The sequence below is a fragment of the Diadema antillarum genome, unplaced genomic scaffold (genome assembly GCF_040938485.1).
Source record: "Diadema antillarum isolate AM-2024a unplaced genomic scaffold, OU_Dant_1.0 seq00001671_RagTag, whole genome shotgun sequence".
Classification (NCBI taxonomy): Eukaryota; Metazoa; Echinodermata; class Echinoidea; order Diadematoida; family Diadematidae; genus Diadema; species Diadema antillarum.
The window spans coordinates 392,416-415,657 of record NW_027272368.1 but is presented as its reverse complement, the minus strand read 5'-3'; the positions used below and the strand labels follow the sequence as shown (position 1 = coordinate 415,657).

The 23,242-nt window shown below is 40.0% G+C and overlaps 1 protein-coding gene across 1 annotated transcript in view; it reads left to right on the top strand.

The window, feature by feature from the left end:
- The window catches only part of LOC139711584 (probable vesicular acetylcholine transporter-B), a 66,594-nt gene extending 43,634 nt beyond the window's left edge, over positions 1–22,960 (top strand). The window contains exons 3-4 of the mRNA XM_071623465.1: positions 17,467–17,564; positions 21,082–22,960. Coding sequence (XP_071479566.1) covers positions 21,186–22,874 — 1,689 coding nt within the window. The 5' untranslated portion in view covers positions 17,467–17,564; positions 21,082–21,185 and the 3' untranslated portion in view covers positions 22,875–22,960. The remainder of the gene's footprint in view (positions 1–17,466; positions 17,565–21,081) is intronic.
- The last annotated feature ends 282 nt before the right edge of the window (positions 22,961–23,242 follow it).

Genomic DNA, 23,242 nt, shown 5'->3' with positions numbered 1-23,242 from the left:
ACCTGACTGGTTGCACCGCGAAATGGTAAGAGATTTAAAGCGAGGTAAGATTGTCCTCTTTCAAACACAGTGTGAGTTGGGCAAAATCAGGTAGAAATGATAAAAAGATAGGGACTTCAAGAACATTGTTACCACAGCTCATAAACAGATAGTTTATTTTTTCTCGAAACTCTGCCTCCACAAATATCTCCTTTTGGAATACAGGATAGTTGCTGTTCAGGTGAATACGTAATTTTTCTTTTTTTTTCCATAGCAACAAAATGATGCAAATGAATGAATTAAGCTACGCAAGGTTATGAGACACGCATTAGATGAGAAATCCAATGTTATCTTACAATATTTATTCTTGACAGAGAGAAGACAAGAAATTTATTTTGTCACAATAGAAGACGTGATGGTTTGATATTAATGATTTTGCATGCAAATACTTCAAAAAATGGAAAACAAATAAGACGGAAGAACTGAGACATCATAACTACATCCTGCCATGTGTAACCACAGCGACTGTTGAGTCTTCACAGCATTCCATTTCTAGTTATACCACCCAAATTTGTTTTCCAATTACGCATTTTACAGACGGTAAACTTTACGTGAGAACATATTTTTATTCAATCTGATGACTGCTGAATTCTCCATACTCTTTGATGACCGTTAGATTTATTTAGCAAAGGTTGGATACCTCACTGATGGCTAGACATTCTACATTGGAGTGTGAAAGAGGACGACTTTTCGACGAAAGACTGATGAGTGAATTTATGTGACTCACCAATCGATAAACAGTTGAGAAGTTAATTAGTTTTCGCCAATATTCATGAGTTAAGTGTTGTCTTGATTTGTATTCTTCGATGCATCTTTAGCTCCTCCGTTTGGTTTCCACTTCTCGTCCCCTCGACTGACCACTCCCATTCGATTCCTGTTAGAGCATTTTATATCTCACTTGTATTGGATTCTTTAGTGATACCATTGGTCAGCCTGATGGTATAATTCATTTGCCATTACCATGCATAAAGGCCTGAGAGAATTACTATACTGCATTTCCACCCCCCTACTCTTCTCTCAATTCAATCTGAAAAAAAAAAAGTCATGGGAAATGGGGTAGTGAAGGTGCTGTCTCTTCCCAATTCTTTCGTTCTTCGATAAGAAATTATCTTGGATCGTTGCAAACGTCGTTTAAAGAATGGTGCGATCCCTCCAGCCTCGCCGCAAATTACAAAAATGACTTTCATATCACGATCAAAATACTGGGAGAAACAGAAGGTTGTCTGTAATGTGCGTGCGTGTGTGTGTGTGTGTGTGTGTGTGTGTGTGTGTGTGTGTGTGTGTGTGTGTGTGTGTGTGTGTGTGTGTGTGTGTGTGTGTGTGTGTGTAGGTGTAGGTGTGTAGGTGTGAGTGTTTGTGTGTCTGTCCATAAATATAAATGCGTGCACACTGCTCAGGTATCTATCGAGGGACATGCGTATGCGAATGTACGTGGGGTATTCGCGCAGACGAGGGGGGGTTAGTTCTATCATTGATATACCTCCCGTACCTTTTTTGTATATCCTACACTCATACGGTCTTGTGATATCAAGTCATCTGTCTGAAATAGAACTAAAAACTTCATTTTAATGCTCAAAGAATTACTTTGAATGAACATTGATAACTTACGAATGCTGACAGCAAACAAACAAACAAACAAACAAAAAACCTTAACACCAAACGGTTGCGTACGTAATTACGTACGTCAAAAGAATTTACGCAATGCAACTTTGATGTTAATTCATTGTTGTTGACGCATTGCTAAAGCATACACTCAACAGAAAACAAAAAGAACATTTTATTCAGTTCATACTTCCGTTCGAGCAGCAAAAGACTGCCATCACTGGAAGTGACGAAGCGCCCTCCTGTCTCTCTCTAAAGAGATGTCTCAGGAATACCCAGCCTGGCGGCTGAGACCACACCTTCCTGAAAAGTTACCTTATTCGGAGGATAAGAGAACAATATACTTGTATCATGACATATATTGTGTATAGGGCGTATTGTTTTATGCGATTGTTGATTTTTTAACAAATTTGACTCTCATCATATTTAAGTCGAGATTCATGCTTCACGTTTATTAGGCAACAGTAGAATCAACGAGGACGATGTCTCAGCTACAGTCTTACAGCATCGTTACAAAGAGAAGTCTCCCACGTCACCAGAATAGACTAAATGATTCTGTTGACTGAAGTAAGACGAGCATTACCTTTTATATCACAAGCACGTAACACAGGCAGGAATATCTAGGGGTATTTTCATCTATTTTTAACATGCTTACCTGGGAACATCAAGTTTAAACCTTTGAGGACGGGCTGATTTTGCACCACGCATCGTCCTGACACCAGTGCAGTACAGACAGTTGGTAGTAATATCTAGTTGAAATACTTTTTTTTTTAACTTTTAACCTGCATTTACTCATTCCTCCCCTGATTTTAATGAATAAAAAAGTTAAAGTAAATGATCTATAGGTTTCCGACATGATATTTAAGTCTTTTCTCTATGTTTCTTTCTTTCTTTTTTTTTTTTTGGGGGGGGGGACTTTTTTAGAAGTGGAGTACTGCTGAAAGTTACCGGGTTGACCCAGAATGAATTCCGTTGTAGCCACTTCTCTAGCTGTGCCAAACCGAATCATAAGGTATCTATACAACAACCGAAAAAAAAAATATGAAGAGATGGGTGATGCCAGCTAATGGCGAGCACTTTAATCAAATTAGCTCTTACACCTCTCTCCGTTTGCACTTTGCAAGAGATTCCCATATCCAATATATTCCTGTGCCATCTCCTCCCCTCTGTCTTGGGTGACATGTCGCTTCCTCTTCCTGATTCTAGTGCCTGCGGGTGAGATGAGCCGAGGTTGGTAGGACCCTGCGGTTAAACATACACGCGTATAATGTCAATAGTAGGCAATTCATTTCGACTGAAATCTATCCGAGCTGACACCTGTAGGCAGCGCGGCGCTGGAATCTCAACTCTGAACTTCTTGCTTCTCTGCGGGGGATATTCCAACACGATAGAGACAGGAAGCATCCAGGAGCCCTTCAACCATCTTTTCCTCTTGCAATATCTGAGCGTCACAAAAATTAACCGTGGGGGGGGGGGGGAGGTAGGGGATAGAGAAAGAATGAAGACGAACAGACAGACAAATACAGAGGGAAAGAGAGAAAGAGAATGACAAACACACAGACAGACAGACATTCACATAGACACACAAAGATACACACGCAGACAATGGGAACGAAATATCTTTGTGCCTATATACGTAAATATAATTATTGATATTCTTCCATTTCTTTCAATTTCATTTCAACCTGTTTCAGGTTTGTTTTATTGTAGCTCATAATAGAGCCAAAAAAAAAATGGAAAAAATTGCACTTGATTTATCTTTTTTTTTAAAAGAAGAATTGAATTCACTTGAATTGAATAAAAACACAGTTTTAGCTTATGCAAAATCAACGCGTAATAATGTCTGCGGTTTAGAGATACAGTGTGCAGCTTTGTTGAAACGAATGAAATGGTTTCGTTTTAAGAATGTCTCATGAGGGATAATCGCTGCCTTGTGCAAAGTTTTCCACTGCACGGTGCGTGTGCCTGAGCGTATGACTGGAACTAATCGATAGTCATAATCGTGAAAGTCGTAAGGATCGATCGATGCCGCTGTTTATTAAATTACGAGTCGTAGCAGGAGTGCATGTATTGATACTGACGAGTAAATTGCTGTACTGGTGGCTCACCAGCCATCTGGACGACCGGTTCGGGGATCGATCTACTAATGTTCTTTTCCGGTATCTTTAAAGACCCAGTGCTAGAGAGCACCACGGCCAAAGGGCGCCACTCCGAGAGAGCGCCACTACCAGAGAGTGACGTCTACCTACTGTCGGTAAATGGAATGGACAATAGATGGCGGATGATCATCATAATCCTTCAGTGTGACGCTAGGTGATGTGATGTGTCAAAGTCAAGGAAAAGGGAACTCATATTAGCTTGTTCAATTGCGGCTACTTCAAGATCAATCTCTTTCCTTCCTCTTTAGTAAGTGATGCCTGTACAAGTGACCATAGATCCATCAGTGAAAGTGACACATAATAATTGTTGATCATTTCACCTTTACGTCTTTCAAAATGTCGGAGTTTTTCATCTTTCTTTGAGAACTCCATTAGTTTTTAAAGATGAACAATATGTCTAAGTCCTTCCAGTCTTGAAACGGCATGAGTTACTAGTATCACAAAGGAGTTGATTGGGTGGTATGCAAGTGGCAGGTTTAATAGACAGATGACATGGGAATGATATCAAATTGTCACAATTTTTCGTCATTGACACATTGTACTAAACGCTTATTATTTATATGGGGCCTACATCCTACAAGCTTTTGCTTTTTAGTGGATTCCTCATATTACACGATATTCCTTATACATTTGTTTAGTTCAATTTCGAATTGATTGCTGTGTTAATCTCATTTTTTTCGAAATCAAATGGAATGTAAAATTTGTACGAAAATGTGGAATATGGAACAATGAATGAAAAATGTAGTTCATTCGTCATTGTGCGTATCTGACGCTTGAAAATAGAAATATTTGATGGACAGCAAATAGTAAATTTACGGCCATGTCTGGAGCTCTCTATGTCACCGAAGAATACACTACTGTTCTTGTCGTTTCCTGTTTACTGGTGTGCTTTAAAAAATACTTTCTGCATTTCTCCATAAATGAAATGCTTTCAAACGGCTGGCGATTCGAAACTATCAAGTTATCCTGATATTTTTCTCTCAATAATGATAATAACTGTGGACTAAGGACGATTCGCTGTCCTTCGTACGTGTATGCAGGTCAACCGATTGAGCCATGAGCTGAGTGAGAGTACCGCAAAATGTGACGAATATAATGAGAGATTAATTTTCGAGAGTGAAGGGAGAAAGTGAAGAGTGAGCATGAAGGATGAAGAAATATTTCATTGCTCCATTCTGACTTTCCTTTGTGGTGTGTGCATGTTACGCTATTTATTGTGTGCTTTATTTGTGTGTTCATTTGTATGTGTTATTAGCGATAACAGTACAAGTCAGGTATAGTGACTGCAAACATATCGAGCATAGTCTAAATGTTGATCGATTTTTTTTTTTCTGGAGAGTAGTTGAATTGCAAAGAGATATGTGGTTTGAATTGCTTTCATATTCGTCAATGGATGTCTGAATTATGCCAAGCCCTCCGAATATAAATGACTGATTATGGGTTTGGACTACAGCGTTATCAACTCGCAGTACAAAGACTATAGCATGCTATTTAGCTACACTCTTTGCACTCATGGAGAGCGGGGCACCGCTGGGTAGATTTCTTTTGACACTGAATTAGCATTACTTATCACCAATCATTGCCATATTATTCTGCAAGGTTGAAGCAAAATAAAATATATTCGTTTTCAAATGGATCAGCATGCGTTTCCGCCAACTTTCGTGTTTTCTATTCGTCAGCTTGTTTCCTTGTGACGAATCGACATGGCGGTAAATGTCGTGGGGAGCGTGTTGATGTTATTAACTTTGCATTTTAAGGTCACCGTAGAAGTCGGTGTACTTTCCTTCCTTGCAGTTTTATTGCATCTGTCTAGAGCCGATAAAATGATTGCCGCTGCATCAATCAATGCATACGTGCTTATATAATCATAGAACTGCGGAAGCTCAACTTGCAATTTAAAGTCATACTCATGTTCGCTTTGGCATGTTTATCCAACAAAGATTTTAGCCATTGTCTGCAGAAACTAGGCAAATAGATTGACATGATTGAAATTGTCACAAAGAAGGATTCGATTACATTTACTGTAGGGCCTAAATAAACAAGAATCAATGGATACTTGTTTTTTAGGCCCTACTCGTATAGAAGTGTTTTCCCCCCTCTCTCTCTCTCTCTCTCTAGTTCTTGCTCTCTGTACATACATCTATCTATCTCTTACACAAACATACAAACACACAAACACATTTCTATTTAAAGTGATCGCCTTCATGTTGTGGATTGAAACTATTTCCCATTTGATATTAACATTTCTTTTTGTTCTGGTCTACATCTGCCATTCGAAGTTTTAGCCGTAAGTCAGATAACATGTAATAATCTCGAGCAAAGATGCAGCACGCAAGAAGCCCAGATCCTCTGAATTTCTTCTGACTTAATCTAGTTGATTCATTCCACATCTCGAAACATTACTAGCATGGAGTAACAATTCAGTAAACATTGACTTCCGCCTTATAATAAATAGAGAGTGCGGCAGTCTCGTTAGCGATGACCGCCTGAACGGAATGAGCTTCAAGTTTCTACATCGAGGGAGAACGCCAGCACTCTTGAGCTTATCTACTATAGACAACTTCTCAAATATCACAGCAGCGCCATCTTATATTTGCAGCTTGTGTTTGATGTCAATACACGGACACTTCAGCTACCAGTGTAACATAGAAAGTAGCCTGACACCTCCTACTATTGCACTATACTGTAAGCGGCGTTTGCCGTGTACTATGGTGCTGTTATCTTGAAATAGATCGATGACGGCTAAAGAATATCGATAGGAATGGGGTGTACTGATTTCACTTGATCCTGGGCTCGAAGAGGACCCATAAGTTCGAATCGATTAACATGGCTATCCTCTGAATTGTACTAGTTTTTTTTTTTTTTTAAATCTATTTCCCACTATGTGTGATTACTCCTTATCTTTTCCCAGCAGGAATAAACACTAAGTGTATGTACAAGAATTGAAAATGATTACAAATATAGTTATGGGTTAAAATTCAAAAGTGTATACAGTGAGAGCAAATTGTACCTTCACGAATAAACGCACAGGGAATTGTCATGGATACTAGTAATCATTATGCGCTACACACAGATCGCAGTTTACAATATTATTGTCATTATTATTATTATTAGTAGTAGTAGTAGTAGTAGTAGTAATAGTAGTAGTAGTAGTACTATTATCATTATCATTATTATCATTATTATTATTATTATTATTATTATTATTATTATTATTATTATTATTATTATTATTATTATCACTATTATTACATTAGCATTACTGTCATTATCATTACTGCTATATTTTCTACCAAGTCCTGGGTGAATCAAAACAATGGTCCATCTGCGCCATGTTTGTACGCATGTCTTGAAAACACTTAGAGCACATGACATTGTTATGTGTGAATATGCAGATGTACGTGTACAAATGCCAAACATTCACTTTTCACAAACAGGCTTATGTAACCTCGAGAATAATATGCGTTTGAGGACCCCTTTAAAAATCTGTCCTAGCTATACATGGAAGGGCAATCCTTCCCATGAGTAAAGAATGAATAAATGGACTAGAATAAAGTTTGCTTTGGTCATGTTCTTTAACAGTAAAGTTGTATAGAGGAATAGAATTAGTTATCTAAAATGAGACAGGGTTTGTGTCGTGGATCATAACGTTTGCTCACTTTATCCACGATCCAACTGCTTCTAGGGGAAATCGTCGCTGCGAGTTTTGCTTTTGTTTTCCTTTTCTAAACCAGTTATTATTGACGTGATATAACATCGATGTTGAACACCAGTACATTGACTTTCCCTACAGACTTAAATCATACCAGTTCTTCACTGAAATGGATTCGTTGCAAATATTTGACCAGCGATAGTAATATTCAGGGCAAATGCAATAAATGAACTCCATGTCAATCCATGTGGGACAAGCAGTACACTCTGATCGTTCTTCTCTCACGCCATAGCCTGGGTGTCTGTCCGTCTCCCTCCCTCCCCTATCTCTCCTTCTCTTTCTGCCCTACCCCCCCCCCCCTTTCATATTATCTCATGCTACATTTTGGTGGGAAATTGAACACCAAAAGAGAACGGGCTTGTGCATCTGGATTCCCATACGACCTGCACTGTGTTTACATTCGCGCCATCAATAGGTTCCTTTTTTCTTCTTTTTTTTTTTTTGCTTGAAGATTCCTCTTAGACGGGTTTCTTTTACGTTTATTTCTTTAGGAATTCAGATCATTGTTTTTCGTTTCCAATTTACATTTTCATACTGCTGTTGCATCTGTATTTTAGACTTTGTTATGCATTTTTAGTAATCCATGGGACGCAATTCTAAGAATGTAGCTATTGAGAGGACTGATATCCTATCCTACCGTAGCATCATCTCTTTACCAGAGTTTTATGAGTGCGTATTGTGACTCTATTCTTTTAGATCGATGGTTTGCGAAAGTAATGGAAGAAGTCCGAGGAAAATATGTTGGGTAGTATTATACACGCTGATTAGCTATGTTCAACAGAGCCAAAAACTACATTCATAAGTCTGGTTCCATACTTATGATACTGAATTACCGTAAGAAGTAACACAAGGCACTCTGCAAGGGCTCAAAATGGAGGCGTAGCTCAGCCTGTCATTGCTGGAGGGATCGTTAGTCATAGGTTTGTTGGTCATATAGGTTTGTCTATCATTATTTGAGGTCCGATTGGTCATAGGTTCATCTATCATTACTTGAGGTGCAATTGCTCGTAAGTTCGTCTATCAATGCTTGATGTGCGATTGGTCATAAATTCGCCTATCATTGATGGACGGAGTCGTTGGTTATAGATTCATCTATCATTGCTGGGCTTGGTACTTGGTCAAAGGTTCGTCTATCATTCCTGGAGTTGTCAATGGTCATAGCTTCGTCAGTCATCGCTGGGGGACACAATATAAATATACATAAATAAATAAATAAATAAATATATATATATATATATATATATATATATATATATATTATACATATCACTTACACTGCAGGGTTAAGATTATCACTACTGTCGATGACTGCTCGACATGAGCTGTAGTGTCAAGTGGCCAAGGGTTGCTTTAGTGGCGGAGACAGTTCACCTCAGATCAAGTAATGAAGGAATTATGAGAGGCTGACTCGAAGAATAAACACGTCGGTGAGGAAAAATAATTATATACGTTCTACCCTCTTTGCCTCGCTGCGAGGGAAGAGCGATGGCAGCGTACACATGTTTATTACATTAACTGTAATTCACCGTCTTCCAGCTCCCCTCAATTTGCATACGAAACTTTGTACCAAGGCACACCAGGGGAGGGAAAGAGATGGGGGTGAACATTAAACCGCAAAGAACGGTTGAAAAGGCGTTGTGTGTCTACGGTCACAACCAGGTTTGAAAAAAAAAAAATCTGTAGGCAAATTAGTGGTACGAGCTTACAAAAAAAAATATGTCTTCAAATACATTGCAAGAAATCATAGAAAAATGGAGCACTGATGACAGAAATGTTAAAGTACACTGCTTGTGTCGAGTATTCAGGTCAGGGAGGCATATTGCACACATCTGCCAATGTGATACTCTGTTTCAATGAATGTCATTATTTACAGCACGATCTGAAGAGACATGTACGAGATAAGAAATGGAGAATATGCAGCACATTTACCGATCTCATTCACATTTATATGCAGTAGGCCGGTCACAATGTAGGTCGCGTTAGTATTGTATCAATGAACCCTGTTGCCGTATCGCATGTTAAACTTGTTTCGAGAAAACACTCGCACACACACACACACACACACACACACACACACAATTGCCTTTTTCCTTAGATTGCTTTAAACATTTCGTTATCATTAAGTGGTTGGAACCCAATATATCGATTTCTAAAAAATAAATGAATAAAATAGATGATAAAATCTTCAGGTTTCTCTGTCAATCTTTATATCCTATACAGCTAGGATCTCCTTTTTCATTTCTGCTTTCTGAATGTTTTTCTTAGATTACAGAGTACTTACATTTGTTGAGGTCTTATTTTATTTGTCAAATATTGACAATTAGCAGACAATCTTAACTGTCCTAACGATCCTCGTTCTAAATCTTTGTATCTCTGTTATATTCTCCTTCCCGTTTTGCTCTTTTTCGATGTCTTTAAAGGACATCAAATGATTAAATGTCATTAAGTGGCATCGCTGTCACTCGTTATTGTAGGGGTTACTCTAACTAAACGCTCCCACTAAAAATACCACCATTTCTGGTATTCCCACTCTTCTTTGTTCACTTTGAGGATTAATGGTGTGGGCTTATCTACTCAGGGTTGCCTCTTCAGTGTTACGTAGCATGGCTCTCCCAGAGGGTCCTACCATTACTATTACCCCAGCATGGACAAGGTTCCCATTTATACACCTGGGTTGAGAATGACATTATGGGTAAAAACATCTTGTCCAAGGACGTAAGCACTCAGTATGGCAGGACACGAACTCAGGATCACCGTTTGAAAGCCAAGAGTCGTATCCACTATACCACAGTGTCCCCATTGATGCACCTTTGTTGCACTTTCTATGTTTCACTGTACCAACAAACTGTTAGCAGCTATGTTAGTTTGGTGGAGCTATCCTACCAACCGGACAGTTTCCAGACTGCCAGATGAGGATCGTATCCTGAAGTTGCCAACTCCAAATTCAATGCAATAATCCACAGGATAAGAAAGACGTATGTATACTAATGGTTGAAACCGAGGGTTGAAGCTTGATAAAGAGAGAAGTGCAAGCAGATATTGATCCAGGAGAGTTAATATGACCGAGGAGGTTCGTGTATGTCATTTAAGTGGGCAACGTTATAAACTACGACTTTGGTCTTCTCTCGTTCAATAAAGAGGAGATTGACCGTCTCGACCGCTGAGAGCCTAAGAAACGAAATACCTGCACAAGCATGCAACTATTCATTTAGAAAAAAAAAGAAAAAATTGAAATTATACTCCTCCCTGCTGTAATCCATGCGGATTGCCTAGCACCAAAAATAGTTTAAGTCACCGTAAACATACAAGCAAAGTCTTTGCACACCAATACAAACATCGAAAAATCATGACCTACAAATTAATCAGTTGCCATTCAACCCTATAGACAATTATGTATGATTTGGGTTATAGCATTTCAGGAAGATTTTGAATTTCTTCAAGTTTCACGATCCTATACCATGTTCATACTATTCTAGTTACGAGCGTCTTGGTAGCTGTGATTATCCCTCTTTGTTTTAGGTCTTTGGAATGTTATAAAGTATGTTTCTCCTCTGAGTTCTCTGCAATTCAATATGAGACGTTTGTCTGTAAGTCTTATCTTGTTCCCGTTTTCAGGGACATTACAATGAGGATTATCTTTCTTTATTATTTGAAATGCTGCAAATCGAAACAAAGGAATTCAGCTTTCATTCTTTTTTTACACGTATGATTGCTTTATGCATTGTAAATTTTTTCACTTAGATTTACGGGCATTGCTGTGTTTCGACGACCTGACCAATAAGTTGATATCTACTGAAGACAGCCATGAAGGTTGGTACACTGCCTTGCCTAGGGTGATGAACGCGGCAATAACTGTGGGTAGTAAGAAGAGCCATCTTGTGGGTGAAGAAGTAATTCAGACGTCCTCGTGATGCGCGAAATCGGAAACAAGACTGGAAATTAAACAAATATTCGAAAACGAAGATTCGATTCAAAATTGCTTCACTGGAAGTGTCTCAGAGCTTCTGGGTTGTATGAACATGCTTGTCGGCGTCCTTTGAAGAGATATCAAATACGCGACAACATGACATGCCATTCCCCTTACGATATCACCAGGGAGGTTATGTCCGCAACACTCTAAAACGAAGCCTCTCTCTTCCTCTTTGTATTCCCTTTAAGTCCTACCCAGAATGACACACACTCTCTCTCCCTCTCTCTCTCTCTCTCTCTCTCTCTCTCTCTCCTTCTTGGCAGGTAGTGTGAAGGGAGACAGAACTCGCTATCAACTTACTAAATCAATGTCCGTTTGCTTTTGTTGATTATAAGCTGTCAAATACAGACGATGCAGAACTAACATTAAACAGCCCAACGTTATGTACTAACACATTGACTTATGCCATCGTTAAAAGTCAGCGCTGTTTCCCATGTTTATGAAGCTAAACACTAACATAAGAACAACCAACCAATCTAACATTTATCCATAAAAGCAATAAATACGTTGTGTGTGTTTTTTTTTCTCTCTCTCTTTCTGTCCAGCCTATCTCATTCCTGTCTCTTCTCTCCCCACCCTACCCACCTCACCCCCGTTCCTCCGGCTGTAGTAAAGTAGAACCACGTCCCAGATCCACGGGAGCCAATTATTCCATCGCTTACAAGCCGGATATTGCGAGAGACCCAGCTGTCCACAACACACGTATCGTTCACCTCCATGACAAAGTCAACTCTATAAACTATGAAGGGCTGTGAGGACAGAGATTATTTTCAAAATCTATTCCAGGTTTACCACAGACAATGCTTCAATTCGCAATTCTGCGTTTTTACCCCTTAACGCCGGATAGATATCCTCCCAAAATTATACCTACTTATAAAACAAGTCATAACGTAGTTCATGTCGTCGCTGTACATTAGATAAGATAAGATACACCGCATTCAACACTTAACAGCGTTAAAATATACAAATATTGCACCTCTCCAATATCTAAATGTGAAACTGTAGCAAGCTGTTTGTCAGTTTCTACCCGAAATTAACGTGGTGTCAAAATATGTTTGATTCCTGTAAAAGTCATGTTATGACTCTCATAATTGTAAAGTTTACAGCTCTAAGCAATGACACTGATAATCTGTCGTTTTACCTCCCAAGACAATGAAACCGTGCACCAATTTAACGCTTCAAGACGATGCCTATATATTGTTCTGAATGCCAAACCCTTCTAGCAACTTCTCGACTCCACCCCTAACCCTCTCTCATTTATCCCTCTTCTCCTTTCCCCCTCTCCCTCTCTCCTTCTCCCTTCCTGATCAAACGGCAGCGAATTGACTTTCAAAGAAAATGATATTGGCGTTGAAATTCGTAGGCACGACGAGCAAGTCTTGGCTCAGGAGAGAAGAGGACAGGTCACAGTGCAGGGTCACCACTAAGATCCCTGATGATGTCAGGAGTGCCAAATAGTCTTCTACGGTGAATGGCAAAGGGAGATTTCAAATTTCTTGAGCAGGCTATCGGTCTCCGTGGATGAGAAGCACGATGTTGAGTTTTGTCCGTGATGATAAATCTCTTCCACAGATTAGTTGTGGCGTGCCTTTCTCACACTGACAACTATGTTGCTTTTGTCATGCGACGTGTTTCGGACACATCACACTTTTTTTTTTCGTTCTGCCGATCTCTCTGTAAGCTAGACCGGCTACGAAAAATAGAAAAGAAGAAAGAATTTTAAAGTCTCAAGTTTTGTGTCTACAGGAATTTCCTTCAACACCTGCTCCAGTAGTTTAGAGTAAGACAACAAGGTTGGTGGTTTTGAAACATGTAACATTGATGCTCATAAATACTTCAGCAGCAGTGTCATGCAGTGTAGGGAAAGAGCAGCGTGAATCAAAATGATATATTGTTATAGGACCCCTTTTGGATGTCACTCAATAAACTCTTGGGCAATGCCGTCATAAGGGAGCATGGTAATATAGATATTCATATTTAAGTGATTCTGGATTATCAAACGAGGTCCCGGGTGCAAATCAAAACTTGACAGGAAGTTGAAGCTCTATGCTCCTCACGGCAATGGTATACAATAAAGGGTCTATTATATCATAAGTAGTATTTATCGTCAACCTGTGAAGGTGCAGAGGAAAATGTGCACATTGTATGCAACGTGTGTCTGCAACACAGTAGCTGCAATTTGCTGTTCAAAAAGGTATGGTAAGCATGTTTTTCTGCCAACCAGTGTTGCTTCCCTTGTAATGTCTGTCTTCACAGAGACGCGAGGTAAGGAGGGCTGTCGGCGGCTGGTCGCCTCGGCCAACCCGCTGCACTCCGCTGATTACAGCCTGCTAATGACACGGTATTGACTGATGCAGTGCTCCTTCTTTAACAAGATTGATTTACAGTGTAGGCTCAATTAACTACCAGCAGTCTACGTCACTGCGCTTGAATATACACTTTTAGTCTTGACATTAATTTGTGCAGACCCTTACTTACATTTTGACTATAATTCATCCATGATTCGTTTTCGCCCACTGTTGGTAATTCACGTCGAAGGTACATGTGACGTTCATGTTCCGAGAATACAGCAAGTTTAAAGCACTTTAAACGTCAGTTTGGTGTTCAGTACAAGTCACTTCCTTTATTCCTTTCAGACAATGCTCTTTCTTCTTTGTTTTAGCCATTTTTTTTTTACATGCCCCTGACATGGGCAACTGTTTACTTTTGTAGTTTATACAAATTGATGGTGAATGATATAAATTAAATGGAATATGTCGAACTAAATCAAATGTAACCACTATCAAAGGTAATGAGGGAACTCCGCTTTTGATGCGACATGCTATCACAGTAGACTGGAAGACAACATGTAACACTGCCATATATTTTCTTTGAATTGTGAAAAGACGTTATATTAAGGTAGGGTTGATTTTTACTGGAAACAGGTAAAATGTGTTGAGATTTGAGTCTGATATTTGAAAAGTGTAGAAAGAAAAGGACAAGAAAATTCTCATAAACACATGAGGAATATTCTGTTTCGTTAATCTTAGGATCACGGATGTCAATGGATATATCAGTCATTTTTTTTCCTCATTATCACTGACAGTCGCTTTTAATATTTTGTCAAGAAATTCGCATGGAAGTGCGTTTATGTTATAGTAAATGACATACGTAACAATGTATTCCCTGTCGATAAACAATGTTGACACATTAAGATGTAGCTTGTAAGTAGGACCAGGATCACACGCATACGACGCAGTGTAAGTAGAACCCGTGAATGATTCGCAATGAATTGCAAATCAACTTTTACCGTCAATAATCAAAATAAGATTCACTGTCAGCTTGTAGGTTTTTGTAGCAGGCATACATAGATGAGATAACGATATCTCGATTTTCTAGGATCTAATGTTGAAATATACAAGAGATTGGTATTAGGGAAAAGAACAGAAACACGAAATTAAAAACAAACAAACCTGATATCCATTGCTTAGATATTCAATATAATATCTATGAAACATTATTTCCTACATCTACACAACACGGTAGTTTGTAGTATTCTTACTTATTTATTTTAGCTCGATTTAGTGTCTCTGACATGTCTGAAGTACTATCAGGCGACAAAATCCTCAAAAGATAAGAATATAGTCCAAACCCACTCAAAGTGTCATCAAAGCATGAATTTTAATTTGATTTATGTACTGGAGAACGTGTGAGGGTATACTGAAAAGAATCAATCCCAAAATGCTGGTGCATGTCACGAGCTCAACTCCCACGAGTCATACAGCCCACGAGTGATACAGTCTCACTAGTTAGACACTTAGTGAACAAGGACCTTGAGCTCGACACCAGGCAAACAAGGCCCACGAGTTCGACAGGCAAAAAGGGCCCACAAAAAGGCCCACAAAAATATATACCGTCATGACATCACGTGGCCTAATGTAGGCAGCATCGGTCTCGTGGGCCTTTTCCCGCAGTGTCGAGCTTTGGGCATCATTTGCCTAGTGTCAAGCTCATGGGCCTTATTTGCCTATTGTTGAGCTGGTTAGCCTTTTTTGCCTAGCGTGGAGAGCGTGGAGCTCGTGGGCTGTATGACTCGTGGACCTTGTTTCAATATCGAACTCGATGGGTGTGGAGCTCGTGGGTGTGGAGCTCGTATGGGTGTGGAGCTCGTGGGTGTCCCCCAAGAAACACCACACTGCGCTTGAGGAGGGAAGAAGAGAAAAGACAGTTAGATGTGAAGTGAGGGAGAACGAAAGAGGAAGGGAGAGGGAGATGAGAAAGAGAAGCAGAGAAAATGGAGCAGAAGCCTTAATGTATAAAGACTATAGTTACACTTCCAAATTGTGTGTTCACAGAAAGTGTCACATGATAAATTACACTTGAAGATATATTGGATCAATAGGAACGGAAATCCTATATCATACATTATCTTTCCGAATCCCCGTTTTTTTTTTTCCAGGCAGACAAGCCCTCGTAGTATTGAGTTAGAACTCCCCATGCCTCACAAAGATTTAGGAATACGTACGTTTCCATCAGTATGACTTCTCATGAGCTTATCAATCGATTTCAGACAACATAATTGTTCAAATGTAAGATAACAAGAATTTGAATCTGTGTTTTTGTTACATATACATGTATATATTTTTTCATGAAAGCTATACCATATACAAAGCAAAGTTCTACAATTGCAAATGCAGTCCTTATTTTCGTGCCTGCCAGTTCGAGAAACATGGCCTCCGTAAAGAACGGTTGTAACATCGTAAAAGGCCGAAATAATGGCAAGCTTATGTCATTGTATGTACGGAAATATCTTAAGTGAAGCGGCGCCAAAATGTCATCTGAAATCTTCCATCCATCCAAATCAATTCTTATGGCTACAATGATCCATCTAAAGTGTTCTGCGTTAACTTTATGATGAATTGGACAAAATGTAGAACTTTACCTGACAGTGCTAATCGTGGTCAAAAAAATAAATTTGGCAAGACTTTGAAAGCTCTTGTTAAGAGTAATTTAAAAAAAAAAGGCGTAATTATTGACGAGGATTTCGTTATGAAATTGACCTTCTAATATTTTTGATATTCAGGGGGCATAGTCGTGATGCATAACAGATATCCACATTGTCTACCTTTTATATTTGACTTTAATGGCCCTGACATTTCACAAATTCATTGGCGACATATTTATTGACTCTCAGTGTGGGCCTGCAGGACTGTCATTATCCAGACATCACTACACATAGGCGTCGGTTCAGCCGTGCATGCTACTTTCTAACTTACCTTCCACATCACTAGATGGTCATGAAAATTTTCTATTAGGTTAGGAAGTCAACCATATCTAGTTACTGGAGAAAAGTCGTTTCTGTTATCCTCAGAGTATTTAGTAATTTTGGATGGTCAACAACAACAACAACAACAACAATTTTTTTTTAATACTCAAGATGTATGTGTTGTGAGAATGCGGTGTGGCAAAACTACCAAGACACCTATTTGGCCTAAAACATGTGGAATCCCGACCCTTCGTCCAGAAACCGAGAAGCCACTACCTCGCTCACTCAGCCACACTTCTCGAACCGCTTTGTCCATGTACACCTAATCAATGCGCACCTGTCTAGAGCTCTTCACAGCGGGTTCTTTCTCCGGCGCGCTTTCTCTGACGGCCGAGCTAACTCTCGATCGATTGATCGATCACACAGAAGGCCCTCTTAAACCGCTATCGGCAAACTTTAAAGATTTCAGATATTTGTCGACGGATGCCGGTATACGTGCCACTAAAATGATGTTTATTCTTCTTGCCAGCAGTAACCCCGTGTAAAATAAAACTTATCTTACATTAGTACTCATAAGTAGGCCTACTTTCAAAATGAGGCGACAAAAATGAATGATGAGTCTGTCTGTGTTCTCTTAAAAAGGTGAAAAATGCACATATCACAAATTATTTTCAAATGAATGAGTACATCTGGTCATTAATCTTGATGAGTATATGTCTGTTTTTATTTTGTTTTGCAGAATGATACGCGCAACCCTCCACATGACAGAGCTTGGTAATACTTCATGAAAACTAAGATTTAACTGAAAGACAAACTCTTCAGAAAAAAAAAATATAGGTAAGTGTTACACGGAAATATGATATGATAAGTGAGACTTTTTGAATCTAATGAGAAGTATCCTTGGAATCCTTCTCTCTGCCTTATTTCCATTTGTTCATTATCTTCTGCTATGAGACTGAGCTGTCAAGACGACTCCTATAATTGAAAGCCAAGGTTGCATGAATAAATGAAAGACTTGTATGTGTGAGTCCGTGCGAAGGTATAATAATCATATACCTACAAACGGCATAGCGATACACATAGATTCATTGCAAGCACGTACATATGGATATAGAAAGTAATGAATACAGATACCTAGAGATATATAGAGAAAGGGGAGAAAACTAAGGACTCTCTGAGAGAGAGAGAGAGAGAGAGAGAGAGAGAGAGGGAGAGAGAGAGAGAGAGAGGGTGGCATTAAGGACGTTTGCAATTGAACAGTTCAGTGTAAACCGGAAATGAAGTATCATTCTACTGAAGTAAAAATGCTTAGACAAAGTCAGATACATTAAGACGAAGCTGGCTTGTCTTAGTCTCTTTCCTTCCAACTTCTTCTTTCTTATGGTATGTGAGGGATCTGAGAGCTTAAATATTACGCCATCATCCCGGAAATTTCACGATAAATGAAGCGTGAAAATACTCTTTTCCAAATATCGTCTTCTGCTTGGAAAGGCAAGATGACACCTCTCTCTCGTCGCAGACGGCAGTCTCAGAGATCGGCTTGAGGCGAGATATCTATTAAGAGCGCCGAAATGCCTCTGCAAGAACTCCTGGGGGTTACCCAATTTAGTGAGCAGGGCAGGCAGGCGAGTAGGCGTGTAATTTGGGCAAGTTTGCCTACCCTTCTTCATTAAATCATGGGCATTATTCATGTGGTAAATTAGGCTGTTAGACTTGGTATCATTGCTAGGAGGAATTAAGGAGTGAGAAAGATGGCGGTTATCTCTGTCGGTGGCTGGAAGACACGGCAAAGCGCATAAAGTAGAGATAATCTCATTCCAAATTAATATCAGTTTGTGTTTTCAATGTGCTATGTTGTAGTTTTCCATCCTCCATAAGTCCTGACTCTTACCCTAAACAAGTACCCCACCAAACAAGGAGGCCAAGACATACCGTTTCAAAACGTCGAAAGAAAATGTGTGTGGAAGGTATATGTGGTAGTACACGTATCACTAACAATTTTTTCTTTGTCCGATATAATGATAATGATGATACATACATAACCGAAGAAGATGAAATACAAAGAGATAAAGTTGACAGACTGTGTTGCCTGTCTTTGATTCCATCGTATGATAACTGCAGTATGCTAAACGTTATTATGAGTAACGAGTGTTGCGCTTTGCAGTTGCCCTTATACAAGTGCTTAACGTTATATACTATGAAGGCCTAAGAGCACCAAGTATTTGTCCGAGGAAAATAAAACCAACAACAAAACAAAGACAAACATTTCCAAAGAGACTGACTCCATACAGAGTGTTACCTTCCAAGGTATTTTTGTGTGGTCAAGGTAAGATGATGACGTAATATGAGACAAGTTTAATGCATCCTTAACCCAGTAGCACGCCTCGTGGTGTCACGATTTCAAGCCTGAGGCCATCTGTATACCTATCACTCCGGTATTGGAAGACGATACTTGTGGCACAAAATGGCCAACAGTTCTCATCCTGCCTAGGTTAGGCGTCAGGGGATAGTCACCTCGCATGACTATCAGAAAATCGTCGGGGGTTACCAACATGACACGCACAGAGTTTTCATGTCTTTTTGCTCGGTTGTATGGTTGTTGGTCTAACCTACGATCAAAAAAGCCTGTAGATACCTATGTTATCTTCTTCTTTTTTTGAGGGGGGGGGGGGGGTTATCCCCTGGCGCTTCGGATCACCGAATTAGCTCATTACCCTGTCATGACACACGAATTGAAATATATCGTAACTCTTGTATAGTCTCAGAATGTTTTAGTGATGTTTTGTTTTTGTTTTTGTTTTTTGGCTCGTGGTAAAGGTTTGGAAACATATCACTCGTGTCTTTCATCCCGATCAATATTATGATGTACACACATCTATACATCTACACGATTCAACTATATCGTATGAAGAAAGTACAACAGCGTAGGTATTAGCACCATCGATTTCAGTGAGAGTGCCCTAAAAGTCCTCACAAGCTACAGACAGGGGCCAAATAAAGAGCGAAAAGTGACTTACATATCTATCAGAAATGGATTAACGTTCTCAGTTAAATAATATCTACAATAGACATAACTGGTGCATATCAGAAAAGTTTTCTAATGCATACATGGCGAACATAAGGATTTGATAACGATGTGTAGTTAACACGTCCGACTTCTGGCCGGTGATATCATGCACTTTAAACGAGAACTTGAAGACGAAAGGCAGCAAGGGCTGTAAGAGATTTCGAGTGGCATATCGACGGCATTTGTGTCACCACTCGTCGACTCTCGGACGGGTAACCCAATCTCCGCGCTAGCCTGCTTTCTCGCGCCTGCTGCTTTGCTAACTATTCATTGCATTTTTGGAGAAGTATCTTGATATACACTTTTGCAGAATATTTCTGCCTCTTCCCTGCACGGAATAGACACCGGGTAAAGGAATCGTTAAGAATATGCTCATAGACTACATGGATGAACGTTGACCCTTGGTGCATGTTACGGTGTTTCCATCACGTTTACTGCGACCTGTATTCAGGACAAACTTTTCATGGCTTCTGGCCACAGTCTTAATTGTCCCTTTCCTAAATATGGCTTATTTATAGATTTGCTTAATTATTCTTTATTGAGGCTCATCACGCACTCACAGAGAGAGCTCCTCGTCTATCATTAAATGTTATCTTAATGGAACAATTTCTGTAAACTTTATTTTTTTAAAGATTTGTTCCTTATTCTTTGTAAAGACTATAAGCAGTCGTTAAAAACTACTCCCCTTCACTTTGTTCTTTGGTACCTGCGAGCTCGGAGGGAATTTCTGATACATATGTGCTGCATGCTTGTAGTGTATTTTCTTCTCCACTTTCACTGTGTATTTAATCCCTTCACAGTATCTTCCACCTCAGCCTTTGATTCAACCTGTGCACTGTTTCGTCGTCTATTTCATTCACCCCTTGGTGTATGTATATCCGCAATGCTTCGTGCATCTTTTCATGTGACAAATAATACCACAATGCTACAGCCTTTTCAGAGCACTCCATTTTAACACATTATCACATTAAGGGGGTTTGGTGAAAGAGTTTAAGTAATCCAGTGCTATCAAATGTGAGCTTCTCTCGGCAGGTTTGACCTCCATTGAACAGTGGATATTTTTGGTATTATGAAAGAACCAAAGTCTGAAAGGAAAAGAAAAGAAAATGAAACGCCTAATTGGCGATAGCATGAATAAACAAAAGAAAACAAAGCTTTTATGGCAAAAAAAAAGGTTAGTCATGAATGCAAAGATTTTCTGTCTGTGGAGAGCAGTTTGAATAAATAATCAGTCTTTGAGTCCAAACTAATCGGGAGCTCCTATCTTTGTTTCTTTTGTGCTTCCAGGTTTTAAATATCCACTGTTCAAGGGGCAACCCGGGCGCACAGAAGGCGGGAAGTAGCACAAGGTAGTCTGATTCATCTACTAGATCTCTAAACCACAACCAACCATGCAGATGCCAACGATACCAGCGTTCAACATGGATGATACCAAGGAACGGATGACGGAGTTTATCGGAACAGCCAAGACCAGGATCAAGAACCCGGTGACTCAGAAAAGATTTATCTTGGTGATTGTGTGCATAGCTCTCCTGTTGGACAATATGCTGTATATGGTGATAGTTCCTATCATCCCTGACTATCTTCGGTCAATAGGAGCCTGGGAGGTAGAAACCACAAGCCAAGCGAAGTACAACGAGTCCATCTACGGCAACTGGTCCAATTCTACCCAAGATACACCGGTAGAGTATAAAAACGAAGACGTTGCCATTGGAATTCTCTTTGCCTCCAAGGCTATTGTCCAGCTGTTTATAAATCCTTTTTCGGGCACTTTGATCGACAAGATAGGATACGACATCCCCATGATGATAGGATTGGTGGTTATGTTCATTGCGACTACTGTTTTTGCATTCGGAAAGAATTACGGGGTGCTCTTCTTCGCTCGAAGTTTACAGGGAGTTGGATCTGCCTTTGCGGATACTGCAGGCTTAGCCATGATTGCAGATAGATTTACCTCGGAAGAGGAGCGAAGCCGTGCGCTAGGAATAGCGTTGGCATTCATTTCCTTTGGGTGTCTCGTAGCGCCACCTTTTGGAGGTATTCTCTACGAGTTCGCAGGAAAGGTTGTTCCTTTTATGATTCTTGCTTTAATATCTCTTTCCGATGGTTTTATGTTGCTCTTCGTTGTGAAACCATACGCAGAGAGAAGATGGCAAATGCCGAGGGGAACACCAATCTACAAGTTGATCCTGGATCCCTATATTGCCGTTGCGGCTGGGGCGTTGTCCATGTCAAACGTCGCATTAGCGTTCCTGGAACCCACCATGTCCCTTTGGATGGAGGACACCATGCAGGCAGTCAGTTGGCAGACTGGGATCATCTGGTTACCAGCATTCTTCCCACATGTCATCGGTGTTATCATCACAGTGAAACTTGCGGCTCGATCACCCCATCAGCAGTGGTTGATGGCTGCTATCGGTATGGCCATTATTGGATTAAGTACATTCATTGTCCCGTTCTGCAAAACTTTCGGTGTATTAATCATCCCTCTCTGCGGCATCTGCTTCGGTATTGCCTTGGTGGACACTGCTCTTCTCCCTATACTGGGCTACCTTGTCGATGTTCGCCACAATCCTGTCTATGGGAGTGTCTACGCCATCGCCGACATATCATACTCGCTCGCTTATGCCATCGGACCTATCCTTGCCGGCCAGATTGTTCAAGGCGTGGGTTTCCTCAATCTCAATGTGATCATCGGGGTCTTCACCCTCGCGTACGTGCCAATGCTGTTCCTTCTTCGCAAAGTTTATGACATGAAGCCTCAGTCCCATGAGGATACCATTCTTCTTACAGAGGAACCAGCCACAGGGCTTTACCAGGCCGTCAAGGACGAATACAAACGTAACCAGCAGGATGGAAGCAGTAAGTCGTACACTCAGTACGATGGCTTTGGCATGGAGAAACTCGGCAACGGAAGGCTAGACGGAGCCTTTGAGGTGGAAAAGTCAGAGTCAAGCGACAATATCAACGGTTATGCTGGCTCACGGACAGATAGTGGTAAAAAGACCAAGATTCCATATGTGCACAAGGTTGTAGCTAGACAACAGGATTACAGCTCATTATCTGAGCAGGAAGACTGACACTAAATACTTACTGATAGAAACATCAACAACATTTTATGCAAAACATCTACAGTGAATAGAAGCGATAATGAATTCAAAGTACTTCGCAAAATATTTAATGCAGAATTTCCAAATGACAAAAGCGAGTATCTTTGTTGTTTGTTTGATAATTTAAGATATCCATCGTGGTTTGATCTAATGTTTATCTTTATCATGCGGACTATGTCTCATGAACTCAGTTTTACATACCCCATGTGTTGTTCGATCATAGTCTAAAACTCTAGAGAAGACGCGATGATACTGAGCATTACATGAATGTACTTTTAGCGACAAGCACGACATTGCATTTACGGTGGCCTAGGTAATTAGCCATGCCTTGACAACAT